Source organism: Benincasa hispida, chromosome 9, assembly GCF_009727055.1.
Source record: "Benincasa hispida cultivar B227 chromosome 9, ASM972705v1, whole genome shotgun sequence".
NCBI lineage: Eukaryota > Viridiplantae > Streptophyta > Magnoliopsida > Cucurbitales > Cucurbitaceae > Benincasa > Benincasa hispida.
The window spans coordinates 32,917,908-32,934,469 of NC_052357.1; the positions used below are offsets into that span (position 1 = coordinate 32,917,908).

The 16,562-nt window shown below is 34.8% G+C and overlaps 1 protein-coding gene across 4 annotated transcripts; it reads right to left on the reverse strand.

Annotated features, from left to right (window-relative positions):
• Window positions 1–6,584: 6,584 nt before the first annotated feature.
• Window positions 6,585–15,379, reverse strand: LOC120085412 (membrane protein of ER body 1-like). Of its 4 annotated transcripts, none has more exons than XM_039041375.1 (5): window positions 12,727–13,036; window positions 8,797–8,865; window positions 7,516–7,902; window positions 7,385–7,434; window positions 6,585–7,241 (listed from the first exon to the last, which is right to left on the reverse strand). In XM_039041375.1, the coding sequence occupies exons 1-5, from the start codon at window positions 12,890–12,892 to the stop codon at window positions 6,756–6,758; spliced, it is 1,158 nt and encodes a 385-aa protein (XP_038897303.1). In that variant the 5' UTR covers window positions 12,893–13,036; the 3' UTR covers window positions 6,585–6,755. The 4 variants fall into 4 exon arrangements, with proteins under 4 accessions (XP_038897303.1, XP_038897302.1, XP_038897301.1 ...); XM_039041374.1 differs by having other exon boundaries at window positions 7,385–7,446; window positions 12,727–13,035; XM_039041373.1 differs by lacking the exon at window positions 12,727–13,036 and adding an exon at window positions 15,171–15,379 and having other exon boundaries at window positions 7,385–7,902.
• Window positions 15,380–16,562: the final 1,183 nt, after the last annotated feature.

Below are 16,562 nucleotides of genomic sequence, written 5' to 3' on the forward strand. Positions count from 1 at the left end.
TATCTCCTTTAATATAACAGTTAAATGATCAATTTTGTAGGCAACATTTGAGGTTAATTCATTGTGAAGCTCAAAGCGCCTCTAACTTATATATAAAACATCAACACAAATTTCCCGATTGGTTCAAATCTTAGGTATACATAGTCATTTTATAGGCAACAGTTGAGGGATGATTCATTTTTCGTATTCATTTTTAATGTATAAGTAATTATCAGGTTCTACAACGGCGCGAGAGAGAAGATATCTCCGATGATTTCTTTTCACTTGCAATGGGACCTTCGTCTGAGGTGCGCTCTTACAATGGATGCATTGTTAATGGGCTACCGTTTCACACTGTAAAGCGTGATAATCGTCGAGCTATACAAAATAATGGAGTCCTAGTGGCCGGGGAGATCAGTGAGAACACAAGTGTGGATAACAATTTCTACGGTGTTGTAGATGAAGTATTAGATTTCCAATATGCAAACAGAAGACGCGTTTTCTTGTTGAAGTGTAGATGGTTTGACACAGATAACAACAAAAGTAATAGAACACATGTGGATTTAGGATACAAATCGATCAATACATCACACTTTTGGTATGTCGATGAGCCTTTCATCTTTGCTATCCAAGCACAACAAGTCTTTTACATTGATGTACCGGAAGTGGATGATGTTGAAAACGCACAACTAGATTTACTAGAAATTGTTGGTGGCGTCCGAGTGGATGAAACCATTGAGGAGGTTATTTTATGCAGAGTTGACGTTGATCTTATAGTTGTGGAAAGACCAATCACTATACATGGCGATCATGACTTCATAAACGATGATGATGAAGAACAATTATCTCCCAATAACAGTTCAAGTGCTGATGAATAATTTGAATTAGATTATGATGATGAGTAATGATGTATCTACTCAATTCTCTTTTTATCTAGCTTACACATATTTATTGTTAATTTAATATTGTTTTCTCTTTTTTGTGTTTGTATAGATACGATGTCAACCCCTAATAGGCAACGAGAGGCTGATGAAGAATTCCAAGAGTTATATCTAGGCAACACGGTATCTTTTGTGGGTGATACTTCAGGTTAATATATTTTGAAATATATTTTGTTAACTGAAATACATCATAAACTGTTTTAAATTTTTTATTCTTCAGATAGTCGCCCCATCCAATCGGAAGAAACGAGAACATTTCGCGGAACATCGAGTTGGAAAAATACATCAAAAACCATGGGAGAATCACAATCGTGATAAATGAGGGGGAGACGAAACCGATATCTCAACATTCGGTATGATTTAGTAATGCGATCGGTGGTCGTCGTGAGATCTGCATTTCTAGTAGTTGTTGTACTTTTGCTGAGGTTCCAAACGAGTTCATAGAATTGGCTAAAAGTCAATTATTGGTAAGTAATTATAAGTTTATTCTTTTACAGTCATGAATATCATCTATGCTAATTCTTCCTTCCCTCTTTTGTAGGCTCATTTCGAACTTGATCTATCCAATCAACGACTTAACCGTTTCATAGAACATCAAATGCAAACCTCGTTCAAAGAATTTAGAGCAGATTTGCACAGACATTACAGAAAATGTGGAGATCCTGAGCAAGCACGTGCCAGTTGGCCTAGTTGGCTTTAAAATAGACCAGAAGATTGGTACTTTTTGTGTGACCGCTTCGAGAGTAAAGCATTTTAGGTACAATATTTATGGCGTGTATCATTTATTGCATTTACTAATATATCACACTATTGACATATTTTTTTTCTTCAAATGTAGGAAATGTTTGTGACGAACTGGAAGAATAGAGAGAAATTACCGTTTGACCACGTAGGTGGATCGAAGTCATTCCTACAAATTCAGGCAGAGTTGCAGGCAAAGAAGGGTCGAGAAATAGGACGTGTTGACCTATTTAAGAAAATACACTCTAAAGGTGGCAAGTTTGTGAACGAGGCAGCTGAAAGTATACATGCAACATTTTTTTTCTTTACTGTCGTGTTTTTTTTTTTCACTTTTAACTTTAGTCGCTCGTTCTTACCATGTCTAGCATCAAATATTGGAATTACAATCCAGCCCCAGTACTATAGAAGATTCTCAACCACTAACAGGGGATGAAATCTGTGAGACAATTTTGGGTAGACGACTTGGATATTCAAAAGGTCTAGGTTGGGGCCCTAAGCCTAAGTCAAGAAGGAGTACCATCTCATCAAGCTCGTCATCTACTCAAGGAACGGAGGCGAAAATGGATGAATTGAGAGTCAATTTCCAACTGTCTCAGTTGAGAATTAAGGAACTTGAAGACGTTCAGAAAAGAATGCAAGAGGATCATGCAAGACAAATAGAAGAAATGAAAAAAATGATTGAAGACGTGGTACGATCACATAGAGGAGACCCATCAAATTATGTATGATTACTACATTATTTACTTTTCTAATATGTTGCTATCCTGCAGTTATGGTAGAAAAGTTTATTTATGTCTTAAGTAGCTTTATGCAGTTATGGTAACAAAGTTTAGTTATGTCTTTAGTTATGTCATTTAAAGCTTCAACACTCTCATACAAATTAAGCATTCCACCATGCCTTGATGTTTCAAAAGCCTAATCACAGTCCCTGAATCTCACTCTCTCCCTGCCTCTCGCTCGCTCTCTCCTATACTATTCTTTAAAGTTTAGACATCTGTAAGGACAGTCTTGGATTGCAAAGATGCCATCAGCAGCTTCACACCCTGATTTGGTTGTAAATATGTGTCATTTAAAGCTTCAATACTCTCATACAAATTATATAAGCATCCCACCATGCCTTGATGTTTCAAAAGCCCAATCACAGTCCCTGAATCTTGCTTTCTCCCTGCCTCTCACTCGCTCTCTCTTATACTATTCTTTAAAGTTTAGACATGTGTCATTTAAAGCTTCAACACTCTCATACAAATTATATAAGCATCCCACCATGCCTTGATGTTTCAAAAGCCAATCACAGTCCCTGAATCTCGCTCTCTTCTATACTATTCTTTAAAGTTTAGACATCTGTAAGAACAGTCTTGGATTGCAAAGATGCCATCAGCAGCTTCACACCCTGATTTGGTTGTAAATATGTGTTATTTAAAGCTTCAACACTCTCATACAAATTATATAAGCATCCCACCATGCCTTGATGTTTCAAAAGCCCAATCACAGTCCCTAAATCTCGCTCTCTCTCTCTTATACTATTCTTTAAAGTTTAGACATCTATAAGAACAGTCTTGGATTGCAAAGATGCCATCAACAGCTTCACACCCTGATTTGGTTGTAAATATGTGTCATTTAAAGCTTCAACACTCTCATACAAATTATATAAGCATCCCACCATGCCTTGATTTTTCAAAAGCCTAATCACAGTCCATAAATCTCGCTCTCTCCCTGAATGGTAGACATTGGTTTCACAGTCAAATCATCCATCACCATGTAAGTAACCACATCCTTCACAAACCCTCCTCCTACATTTCTTTTTGCCTGTGTAGTTGCACTATTTTGTGGAAATATGTGAAACTTTAGGCTTCAAAAGGGTGTCTTTGCTCTGATTTGGTTGTAAATATGTGTCATTTAAAGCTTCAACACTCTCATACAAATTAGATAAGCATCCTACCATGCCTTGATTTTTCAAAAGCCTAATCACAGTCCATGAATCTCGCTCTCTCTCTGAATCTCGCTCTCTTCCTGCCTCTCGCTCTCTCCCTGCCTCTCGCTCTCTTCTTGAATCTCACTCTCTTCATGAATCTTGCTCTCTCCCTGCCTCTTACTCTCTCTTATACTATTCTTTAAAGTTTAGACTTTCATCTACCCCTTATTTCAGCCACATTCATTTTCTCTCTCTCATTGCCTCTTACTCTCTCCTTGCCTCTTGCTCTGATTTGGTTGATAATGATGCCACATACCACACACATACAACTAAAATTAAAATTACATATTGTTTTATGAGATAGTTGTAAGGATGACCATGTTTTTCTTGCCAATGCAATTTGATTAGCTTTTTAAAATTTTCTTAGCGTCACATATTGTTTTAATTGTTTTTTTCTCACTTGTTTTTACTCTTATTCTCTCCATTTGGTTTATTTAGTATATAAAAAACTCTGTTTGTTGTCAAAGAAAGAAGAAACAACTTTGTCATTTATTGTCTTCGTTGTTGTGATTAGAAGCAAAATATAGAGAAAGTAGTGTTGATTTATTGGGATAATCCTCTCTATTTTCCTTTTAAACATAAATTATTAATGCAAAGAGCAATAGTTAGCTGCAGTCTAAGTTACACCCAGTTTCATATATTCATTCCTCAAACCATTTTGAGGACAAATTTGAGTTTTATGTGTGTTAGTCATCATTGTTTACTCATTTGGATGTTCATTACTACCCGTATTGGAGTTTGAACGTGAATTTGAATTGTTTATCAATATAACATTTCAATATTTTTGTTTTATTATAGAATGTTGTTCGGAGATGAGTTGGGACAATTGTTGAAGATGTTGTGTTGAAGAAGTGTTCTAGATGTTGTTTTCATTTTACTTCTTTTATGTATTTTTGATATGAATGTTTATCGACTTCGTTTGGATATTGTAATTTCTAGTATCGACTTCGTTTGGATATTGTAATTTTTTACTTGTTATAAAATGGACTTTATTTTCGTTTATGTGAATCTTTATTTCGTATAATATGTTTCACAGGATTTCAGATCAAATTTTAAAAATTTACAAACGATATATTAAATTTTAATACTCCCCACGCATATAGGATCCCCCGACGCACTCTAAAACGGCATCGGGAGTTATGGTGGAACTTCGGACACCTCTAACTCCCGACGCTTACGTGGCGTCGGGAGTTATGGGGGAACTCCCGATGCTGATGCAGCGTTGGCAGTTAGGGGGGAACTCCAGATGAATTGTAGCTCATCGGGAGTTCTTGGATCTGCCGACACTGCATACTAGGCGTCGGGAGTTCCCCTCTAACTCCCGACGCCGTTCAAAAGTTCGTCGAGAGATCCTTTCCCGACGGATTTCTCCCGACCAAACTCCCGACGACCGTTTATGCATTGGGAGATCTTCTCCCGACGAATTTTCCATACTTTCCCGACGAAATATGACGTCAGGAGAAGTCAGAATTCTTGTAGTGATTCCTACAAATAGTTGATTCAAAAGTTATTAACCACGTTTGTTCTTTTTTTACAGGGAATTAGTTCCTGGAGGAAGCTGGATGTTGGAGAGATGACTCATCAAGTCAGAACTGGGGATGTCGTCTCTACTATTGCTACGGGGAGCATCGAGTTATTTTTTAACAAGAAACAATGTATGCTATTAGATAATGTATGTGTATTTCCTAATTTTAAGAGAAACTTAATTTTTGTTTCTTGTTTAATTGAGCATTTGTATTTCCTTTCTTTTATTGAAAATAAAGTGTTTATTTTTAAGAATGTGATTGAGATCTATTTTGCTTTACATGAAATTAACTTGTATGTACTAAGATGGTTAGTAATTAAAACAATTCTAAATACTGAATTGTTTAAAATAGCAACAACGAAAAGTAAAAAACAAATGGTTTCTCCTAAAGAAAATGCTCATCTTTATCATCTAAGATTAGGACACATTAATCTCAATAGGATTGAGAGAACGGTTAATAGTGGTGATAGCTCCCTTAATGAGTTATCTTTGTGCCCCAAATCTTGCTTATTTCCGTAATTAATGTGCTTATATATTCATTTTTGTATGATCTTGTGCAAATCATGCATTAAGGAGCATTACAGGCCGTTTAGGATTAATTTGGAGCTATTAGGAGTCATCTGATGCAAGCAGGCTTCGAAAGAAAGAGAAATATAAAAAATGCCCCAAAGGGAAATATCAGTTAATTAATGCATATTATTTTCTATAGATGTTGTGTTCTTCAGTGTTTTTCAATATCTTTATGGTTAATATATTAATTGATCCTCAATGCACGCTAGATTAAATATTCAATTAGAAAGGTTGTATGTTTAATTAAATGGACCTATAATATTGGATAATTATCTAATCTATCATGAAAATAGATAGATTAATAATGAAAGTTGATTATGATTATTCTTTATGTCATGCTTCTTAATTTAATTTCAAATGATTCGTAATCAGTTTGCCTAAGAAAGGTTTATTAATGAAAGATAAAAATTTGGAAAACAATTTATAAACATTCATGTATAAAATAATTCATAAGAATGCTTTTATGACTTAATGAATTAATTAAGGAAATCAACACCCTTAAACATATTTGCCTCCTAGATTTCGAACTTTCTTTTCTTTGCTTGCTTTTATTTTCAAAACATCATCACAATTCCAATCCTCTGATAAAATCGACATAATTCTAGAGTAGTTAAGCATAACCAAATATTTGATCTCCAAAGGATGGTACTCGATCGTTTAAAAACTATACTATAACTTAATACATATACCTCTATAACACAAGTAACTGGCATCAATTCTTGATAATCATGTTCCAAATTATAAATTCAATTGTAATCATATTTTTAATAATCTTGATTCCATTTTGGCGATCCAAATGTCCCATATATTTTTTACTTCGTTCCCTTTCGGAAATAATTCTTATAGCACTTAGAAATGCATAAATATAAACATAATCATATAGGTCAAGAAAAACTACTAGCTAAAAATTGCAACAAATAAACCTAATTCAATTGGTAAAAACTTATACTATTATCCTCAAGGTCCAAGATTCGATCTTCATACCACATGTTATGTGGTAAAAAAAAAACATTATAATAGGTGGATTTCAAAAGCCTCCCCATGCCGATGTACCATTCTCGAAACTAAAGCCTGGCTGGAACAAGGTTGGTATTTTATTTGGGTCAAACCAACCAGCTTTGTCAATATAGTTCTCAATTAATTCGCCTCCAATAGTTGTAAGCACCGAAGTCCCAAGTGCATCAACAACGCAATTGCCAATGATATTGACAAATTCAACACAATTTGTTTTTCTCTCAATGTAAGCTTTAGCAACACCAAGTAATGCAATGCACAGAACAACAACTATTGTTACTGTTGGAACCTTCAGAATCTTGTCCTCAGGTTTGCAAAATGTGAAGCAATAAACAAGAGGAGGCATCAACCCAAAAAGTACGAACGATAACAGAGCCACACCGAAATGGAGACGATAATTTTTTCTATCTCCAAACACATTTTCATATCTTTCTGAGTTTTCCTGATCTTCTGCTTCATCTGTTCCACTTTCATGATTTTTAATCCAAAGTTCTGATATCTGTAAATTTCTTATTATTATTAACCAAACACCAATCAACCCCTCATCCAATATAGGTTAAATGTCCATCAACTTCGACATATTGAGTCTATATACTCAGCTAAATACGGCATTGTTTAATTAAGGAGGATTTTGTTACTTACTTTATAAGCCATGACGAAGAATCCTGTAATCAGGCTTGCTAGTGAAACAGCTAAAATTTTCCCTGCATTATGAAAACAAGTGTATAAACTTGAGAGAATTGAAAGAAAAGGAATAATAAGAAAGAATTTACCAGTGGTGGCATTGGTAGTTGCTGCAGATGTTACAATGCCTAAGCTTGCAATCAATTCGGTTAAACCACCATAGACTATGCTTTTTGAAATTTCTATCTTCAAAGTAGATCCACTAATTGGTTCTTGAATTATTGTAGCTTCTATAAGCAGTACTTCATCTTGAATAACGACTACATTATTTGGAATCGTCTCAATTTCTGTAATTACGTGTGGCTCTGAAGCAGCTGCAGCCGTAATATTATTATCAACTGAGTACTCTTCATTATCATCATTTGATTGTTCGCCAACTTCATAAATTTGTAATGTAGGATCACTAACTCCAATTGATTTAGTTGTGCAGCTTGTTTCACCTCTACTGTTCTCACTACTACTTCCTTGATGGAAAGCTGCAAAGAATTTAGGACCTATTATTTTTAGCATTTTATCTTAATTCAAAGTTGGTTTATATTTAGGGAATCCTTTGTTTTTTTGTGATATCCAATTTTTTATTTTTTTTATTTTTTATTTTTTAAAAAAGAAGAAACAAGATTTTGAGGTCTCCCTTCCTCTCTCAATTTTTATTTTTTCTTAAATGTGCATTTCAATTGATTGATTTTTTAAACACTCATAAAGAGTAGATAACAAAGACAAAGAGATCAATAGAGATAAATAGTGTTTATAGGCTTAGATTTCAAAAATAAAAATCCAAAAACAAAATGGTTCTGAAATGGAGACTCAGCGAAGAAAGTTTTGGGTTTATGATGTTTTTTTGTTTTTGTTTTTTGAATTTTTGACAAAGAGTTTAGCGGAGAGACTTGACACAGTTGGTTCTTTAAAAAAAATATATTTTACTATGAGCAATGATTAGATGACAGTCTCTCAAGCTCTCCTTTCTTTCACACAATTAAAAAAAAATCATTTTCTTAAAAATTACCACATGACAATTTTTTATTGGACAACTGTTTGGACTGCACAGAATAGGTGCAACCTAAGTATTGTTCATTGATTATTGAAAGATCAGTGTGCGATAAAATCTCAAGCAAACAATGAAAAGCAAGTACACTTTGATAGGCTAGGTATGTGATATATATACAGGCTCAAAAGTTCATCTTAATGTATGCAATAATATTGCTCCATAATTTTAGTTTACTCAATATTCATCTCATGCATACCTTTGCCTGAAACTGTAAATGAACTTTGTTATGTTATTCACAAACATGATAAATTTTTATCTTTTAAATGAGTATTGAGAAAGGTCCAAAAAGAACAAAAAGGAAAAAAAAAAAAAGAAAACAACTCACAGACGAGATTTGAAATAACACTGTCGTATGCAATTCCATTTCTAGTTGGCGAAGGTTTAACCGTAACACCTGCGATGACAGACTAAATAAATAAGGAAATCAATTATGTACAAATATATATATACACACATATATATACACATTTATTTATAATTGTAATCAATTTTTTTTTGAAATCTTGAGAGGCTAAAAAATTGCTGAAAGATAAATAAATCTAATACGTAACAACACAAGTCATACATCACGTTAAAAACAATGGGAAAGACAATAAGTCAAACTAAGAGAGAAACTAAAACGTAATAACATAGAGATTGATAATCTAGTTTACTCCAAGATGCAGTGTACCTGATGGAAAGAACTTCACTAATAAAGAATTAAACAAATACAATGAAGTACTTGTGATATGTTAGGCATTCTCTACAATGATTCTCAAACAGCTCATTCTTAGTGATGAGTTTAGGCTCCCCTAAACTTGAGAATTGCTCTCTTATGGAACTAGCTGATAGACCCCAAGTGCCTCAAGAAACAAAAGTGTATGTACGAAGGAAACGTGCAAAGGAGAAAATGGGAAATACGAATGTTGAGAGTAATTTAGAAATGGAAATGGGAAATGGGCCATAGGAATAATGTTAGTTATGAAGGACCCACGGGTAAGGGAGTGTGTATATGTAATAAGGTCATTGAGGCCATGAGGAGGGTAGAGAATTATGTAGTTGTGAATATCTCTTTGAGATTTAGGGAGAGATTGGGGAACTCTCGAATCATCCCTCTATGGTTGATAAATAAGAATTGACTTAGGCCAAGGCCTTGTTAGAAAAAAACGTGGAGGACAAATATGAAAAATGAGAGATATATTTTTCATTCAACTAAGCATGCCTTTATATAGGCTTACAAACATAACCATAGGAATGCCAATGGTTACAAAAGTCTCATAACTCACATAACTCCTATAACTTAAAAATGTCATCAAATGCTCATAACTCACATAACTCCTATAACTCATAAATCACTATTGGTTACAAAAAACTAAAAGTTACAAAACCCAAAAGTCACACTAAATGCCATAAATAAAGTTTAATAATGACAAACGTTTCAACACCCCCCTTAAACTTGATTTGTTACACCAAGTAAACTCCTCATTTTGATAAAAGTCTCCAACTTGAGGGGCTTTGTGAAAATATCCACCGCTTGGTCTTATGACTTGACATATTTGAGTTTCACTACTTTCTTCGTAATGCAATCCTGAATGTAGTGAAATCGGGTATCAATGTGCTTGCTTCTCCCATGAAATTCCGAATTTTTGGCTAAGGCAATGGCCGATTTGTTGTTAACAAAAATCTCCATTGGATCTTCCATTTGAAACTTCAGCTCCTTCACTAAGTTTCTTAGCCAAATTGCATGACATACACATGAAGTTGCTGCGATGTACTCTGCCTCGCATGTTGATAATGTGACTATTGCTTTTTTGACATCCATGTGAACGCCGTTTCACAAATAAAAAACACAAACTCTGTAGTGCTCTTTCGATCATCCAAATCACTATCACAATAACCAACAATATCAAAATTTCTATAAGAGACATAGGAAAGACCATACCCAATCGTCTCTTTGATGTAGCGAAGTATTCTTTTTGCCATTTTGCAATGTGTTGCTGTTGGTTTCTCCATAAATCGACTAATAATTCCAATCAAATAAAGAATATCTGGTCTTGTACATGTCAAGTATCTCAAACTTCCAACCAAGCTTTTGAAATATGTAGAATTTACCTTCTCTCCTCCATCTTTCTTGGTGATTTTGACTCCACATTCCATCGGTGTTCCAACTAGATTAGCATCATTCATATTGAACTTCTTGAGCACTTCTTTAGCATAGCCCTCTTGGGATATAAAAATCCCATCTTCACCTTGTTTGACCTCGATCCTAAGATAGTAAATCATGAGACCAATGTCCGTCATTTCAAACTCCTTTTCCATCTCTCTTTTGAACTCATCAAACATGCTAGGATTGTTTCCGTAAATACTAAATCATCAACATATAAACAAATGATTAGTATGCTTTCACCTTGCATTTTGATGTAGAGGGCATGCTCATAAGGACACTTCATATACTTCTTCTCTTGAAAGTACTTGTCAATCTTCGAATTTCATGCTCTTGGTGCTTGCTTTAAACCATAAAGTGCCTTCTTCAATCGAAACACTTTATCTTCTTCACCCTTGACTTCATAACCCAATAGTTGTTCCACATAGACCTCTTCCTTAAGAATTCCGTTCAAGAATGCCGATTTGACATCCATTTGATGTATCTTCCAATAATTATGGGTTGTCAAAGCAATAATCAAACAAATAGTTTCAAGGAAAACAACAGGGGCAAATACCTCATCATAGTCGATGCCATGCCGTTGGCTATACCCTTTCACCACTAATCTCGCTTTGTGCCTCTCAATATCGCTATTAACTTTTCTCTTTGTCTTGTATACCCACTTCACTCCGATTGGTTTGTGCCCTTTTGGAAGCTTGGTCAACTCCCATGTGTCATTTTTTTCTATCGCTCGAATTTCTTCATCCATTGCATCCTTCCATTTCTTGCTTGCAATGGCTTCTTGGAAACTAATGGGCTCACTATCACCAAAAAGACAACAGAGAATTATGTCATTTTGATTTTCATTTACCTCATTAAGTTCCCGTAGACTTTGAGTTCCTCTTGGGCCAATTTCGTTCTCTGAATCGCTGGATGAACCTTCAGAGGATGATCGATCGGTCGAATGAGGTGGCACTGGAATGGGCAAACCTTTACCCATTTCATCCCTAGTCGGCTCATTTTCATCATCTTCTTCAAAATATAGAAGGAAATCATACTCCTCCTCTTGTATATTCCAATCCCAAGAGGCTTCCTCATCAAAAACAACATCACGACTAATAATTACCTTACCATTCAAAGGATTATAAAGACGATAACCCTTTGAACTTGCATCATAGCCGATGAAGATGAGTTTCTCGCTTCAATCATCGACTTGGTCCTTTTTTCTTCTGACACATGAGCATATGCAATACTCCCAAACACCTTGAAGTGACCAATCCCAGGCTTTCTTCTGTTCCATGCTTCTTGAAATGTCTTGTCAAGCACACTTTTGGTTGGTGCTCGATTTGTCAAATAAATTGCACAAGCTACGGCCTCCGCCCAAAATTCCCTCGGCATATTCTTTGTCTTTAGCATGCTTCTTTCCATGTTCAAGATTTTCCGATTCTTTCTCTCCACCACGCTATTTTGTTGCGGTGTCTTTGGGACTATTAATGGACGTCGGATGCCTTTTTCATCACAAAATTGTTTGAACTCATTTGATGTGAATTCACCACCTCGATCAGTTCTCATGGCCTTGATTGTAAGGTTGTTTTCATTCTCCACACGTGCCTTAAATCTCTTGAAGATTTCAAATACTTCTGATTTTTCCTTCAAAAAGTACACCCATGTTTTTCTAGAAAAATCATCAATAAAGAGAAGGAAATATTTACTTTTACCATGAGACTCTGGTTTGATCATTTGGCAAACATCCTTCACACACTTGGTTTGGCTTGTGAATATGTGGTAAACCTCGCACCATCTTCTTCTTCGACAAATCTTCTAGACTTCCAAAATTGAGGTGCCCGAACCGTAGATGCCATAGCCAAGAGAGATCTTCATAACACGTCTTCAAGCATTTTGGAACATCATTACATATATTCAAAGGAAACATTCGGTTTTTAGTCATGGAGACTTTAGCAATAAGTCTCTCATGATTATTCCTCAAATACAAACAATTGTTTTTCATTTGAACTTCAAAATCTTTCTCTAATAATTGTCCTACACTTAATATATTATTTTTTACATTGGGAATGTAATAAACATTTGTGATATATTGATTTTCTCCATTTTTTAACCGAATAAGAATTTTACCTATTCCTTTGATGGCGGCCAAAGAATTGTCTCCAAAGGCAATATAACCTTTCTCCATCTCATTCAACTCTACAAACATCTCGTGTTTTCTACACATGTGATTCGAGGCTCCCGTGTCAAGATACCACATACTATCTCGACTCTCTTCTTCTCCCTTTGAAACCATAAATAAGGTTCCATTCTCCTCTGCATAATTGGATTGCCCTTGATGGGCTTTTAATGTGCTAGCGATTGATCGGTCCTGATGCTTTCGATCAACCGGCTATGTTTGAGATGAGTAACACTCATTCGCATAATGTCCATATTTGTTACAATTATAATATTTTACCTGAGATTTATCTCTCCTGGTCCTTCTACCACGTCTTCCACGACCTCGACCTCCTCTTCCTCTTGAGGATTCAGACACGTTTTTAGAAACATCGGTGTTGGCTTCACCTCTTCCACTATGGCCTTGACCACCACGACCTCTTCCACGTCCACGACTATTCTCCTCCTTGATTTTGAGTTGGAGAAGTTGTTCAACGGTCTCTGTTTGCTCCATTCTCCTTTTCTTTTTTCTTCTCATAGGCTTGTAACGAGCCTATAAATTATTCAATTGTCATGTTCTCGAGATCCCGTGTCTCCTCGATCGTCGTGGCGATAATCTCGAACTTTGTATTTAGGCTTCGTAGAACCTTCTTCATGACACGAACATTGGTGATTTCTTCACCATTCCGTCTCAATTGGTTGACGACAACCATTACTTTTGTGTGATATTCCGCTATCACCTCCGTCTCCTTCATTTGTAAAGATTCAAACTCACCACGTAAGGTTTGCAACAGTACCTTTTTCACACGATCGGCTCCTCTATGAGTCGATTGGAGCTTGTCCCATGTTGCCTTTGACGTCTTCGCATTGGCGATGGTCTCAAATGTATCTTTGTTCACCGATTGATACAATATATAAAGGGCCTTCTTGTCCTTCTTTCTTGTCTCCTTTAACACATCTTTTTGTGCTTGATTGGCTCCAACTTCTGCTCCTTGGAAACCGTTCTCCACGATCTCTCACACGTCTTGTACTCCTAGTAACGCTTTTATCTTGATGCTCCAATTGTCATAGTTGAGCTTGGTAAGCATTGGTAGTTGAAGTGAACCTATCCCACCGTTGGCAAATTTTCTCTCAATATTTTCTACTAACTCTGATACCACTATGATAGAAAAAAACATGGAGGACAAATATGAAAAATGATATATTTTCCATTCAACTAAGCATGCCTTTATATAGGCTTACAAACATAACCATAGGAATGCCAATGGTTACAAAAGTCTCATAACTCACATAATTCCTATAACTTAAAAATGTCATCAAATGCTCATAACTCACATAACTCCTATAACTCATAAATCACTATTGGTTACAAAAAACTAAAAGTTACAAAACTCAAAAGTCACACTAAATGCCACAAATAAAGTTTAATAATGACAAACGTTTCAACAGGCCTATCACTAGCATTCTTTCCACCTCCTATTTGAAATATACTTCAAACAAGCTTGTTTAGGTTCCCTAAGAGTGAGATCCCCTTACTGTAATCACAGTTAGACTCCTTTCAAGTATGAATCAAATAAACCAACTTCTTCAAAGAAGTAGAAGCTTGAACAAACATTATAGCCAAAACTCAAAAGCTAATCGGAAACAGCCTCATAGAGATGTTCACACTCAATAATCATCAATGAAAACCCAATGGCACATACATACACTTACAAACAAAGGATCTAACCCTAAATTCAGCAAAATCGACGGTCAAGGAAACAACTCTGAAAGGAAGTAAATCTTTGTTGAGAAAGATAAGGAAAGTGCTTCGACGAACTTGCAACAAATAAGGAAAAAATACTCTCCAGACTGAAATTGCTGAGACAACCATGATTCACTTGACAAGCAATTTGAGCACACTACATAATATTTTGCCTAAATTTGCGAACACAAGGATGATATACATGAATATATGTTTGATTAATTAACAAGGATAAAATAGAACACTAACCAAAAACTTCATGGGTTTACAGAGTGTTATTGTAATTATTTGTAGACATTTCCTCTACTGCTCTTTCCTCTTTGATATTTGCATTTTTTATAAATTGTTATTAATGTGGAAAAGAAAAAAATGGTACATTAGGAGAAATTTCTCTAGAAGGAAATAGAGGACAGAATGGACTTAATTAGGAATAAAGTTTTGTTTTTTAGCCAAAATATTTATTTGATAATTAGTCTTTCATCTACTCTGCGGTAATATCCCATCGTAATTTTATTTCTTAATTACAAAAGTACCTAAAATCGAACGTGGCTTTACATTCTCAAAAAAGTTAAAAATAAAATTTAAAAAAAAAAGAAGAAAAACTCTATTCAATAAAACAGAAGAAAGAGATATGAAAAGGGTTGAAATAAAAGTGTTGGAACGAGGAGAGTACCATGAGAAGCTGAAGGTGAAGTTGAGAGAAAGGCGATTGGTCCTTGAGCCATGTTTTCTTCTTTGAAGAGGTTCTTCTGATCTGAGTTTGAAATTGGCATGAAACGAATCATTCTCTCCGATAATTACATTACCAGTCTGTGACCCGACCCGACGACTTTCTTAACCCATGACTTTGGTTTGTGCCTTCTGGGACAAACATTTCTCATCTCACCCAACTAATAAATAATTTTCCCGTCATTAAAGGCTGCTACATCCACCATGTTTGAGCTGTCCCACTAATTTTGTCAAAACAATCTGTAAATTAAATATTTAAACTCTTTTTTATGAATGCACGTGTATTAGACCTACTATCCACTAGGTTATGTGAAATTTTTAAAAAAGTCATTCTACATCAATCATGATTTGCAAATTGTCAGGTAGAAAAAAGAATTGCATAAGCGCCAAATGAAAATTATCCCATTTTAAAAATCATTAAATTTTGGGCTTTTTTTTTATGTTAGCACTATGATAAATTATCACTTTAATCCATAATACACTTCTTCCTTCTTCTTTCTTTTGTAATTGCCCGATCTACAAAAAAAAAAGAAAAAAAAAAAAAGAAGCCTTTTTTTATGCATTCGTCTTCTTCTTTCTCTTATGTATTCTTGTTCTTTCGTTTCTTCTGTTGGAAAAAAGTCACATTTCTACCTTACGAATAAATAAAAAGGAAATTAAAAGAAAACAATAAAATTGAAAACACAAGAATTTATATGGAAAACTTTCAACTCAAAGGAAAACCATGGCCTACCAGAAAGAAATCCAAAATGTGTTTAAAAGCATTCATGTTTCAACTTTATGTACTGATTGATTGTTATTGTTAGTTTAACAACTTAAAAGAAGTTAATATGAGATGACTATTCTGTTTTGATAGATGGAAAGAAAGCTAAGGTTGTATTTGTTTAAGCCATATAATAAGGTACACGAGTTGGAAATTCACTGAGGAATAGTATTAAGTTTTGCATTGAGAGAAAAAAATTGGTGGTGCTGTAAGAAAATTTATCACAAGGCACGGGTTCTTAAGTACGAGATTAAAGTTTCTTTATAAGAAAAGAAAGAGGTGAAAAAGAGAATTCGGTTCTATTAAAGACTACTTAAAATTAGAATCAAAATGTTTCAAGAGAAATTTGAAAGGATTAGTAGGTCATTATCACTTTCATGGTATCAAAGTTGGTAGACTGAGTAAGTTATGGTGCTTTGGTGGTTCTTCATGTAACGTACCTAAAAGGAAGAAAAATTACTAGTTATGGAGCATAAAATGATAGTATGAGGAACACTTTACAAGACCTAGATAAGATGAATTGGTCAAGAAAAGTCAAGATGGTTCAAGTTATAATTGACTTTAAATGGGAGA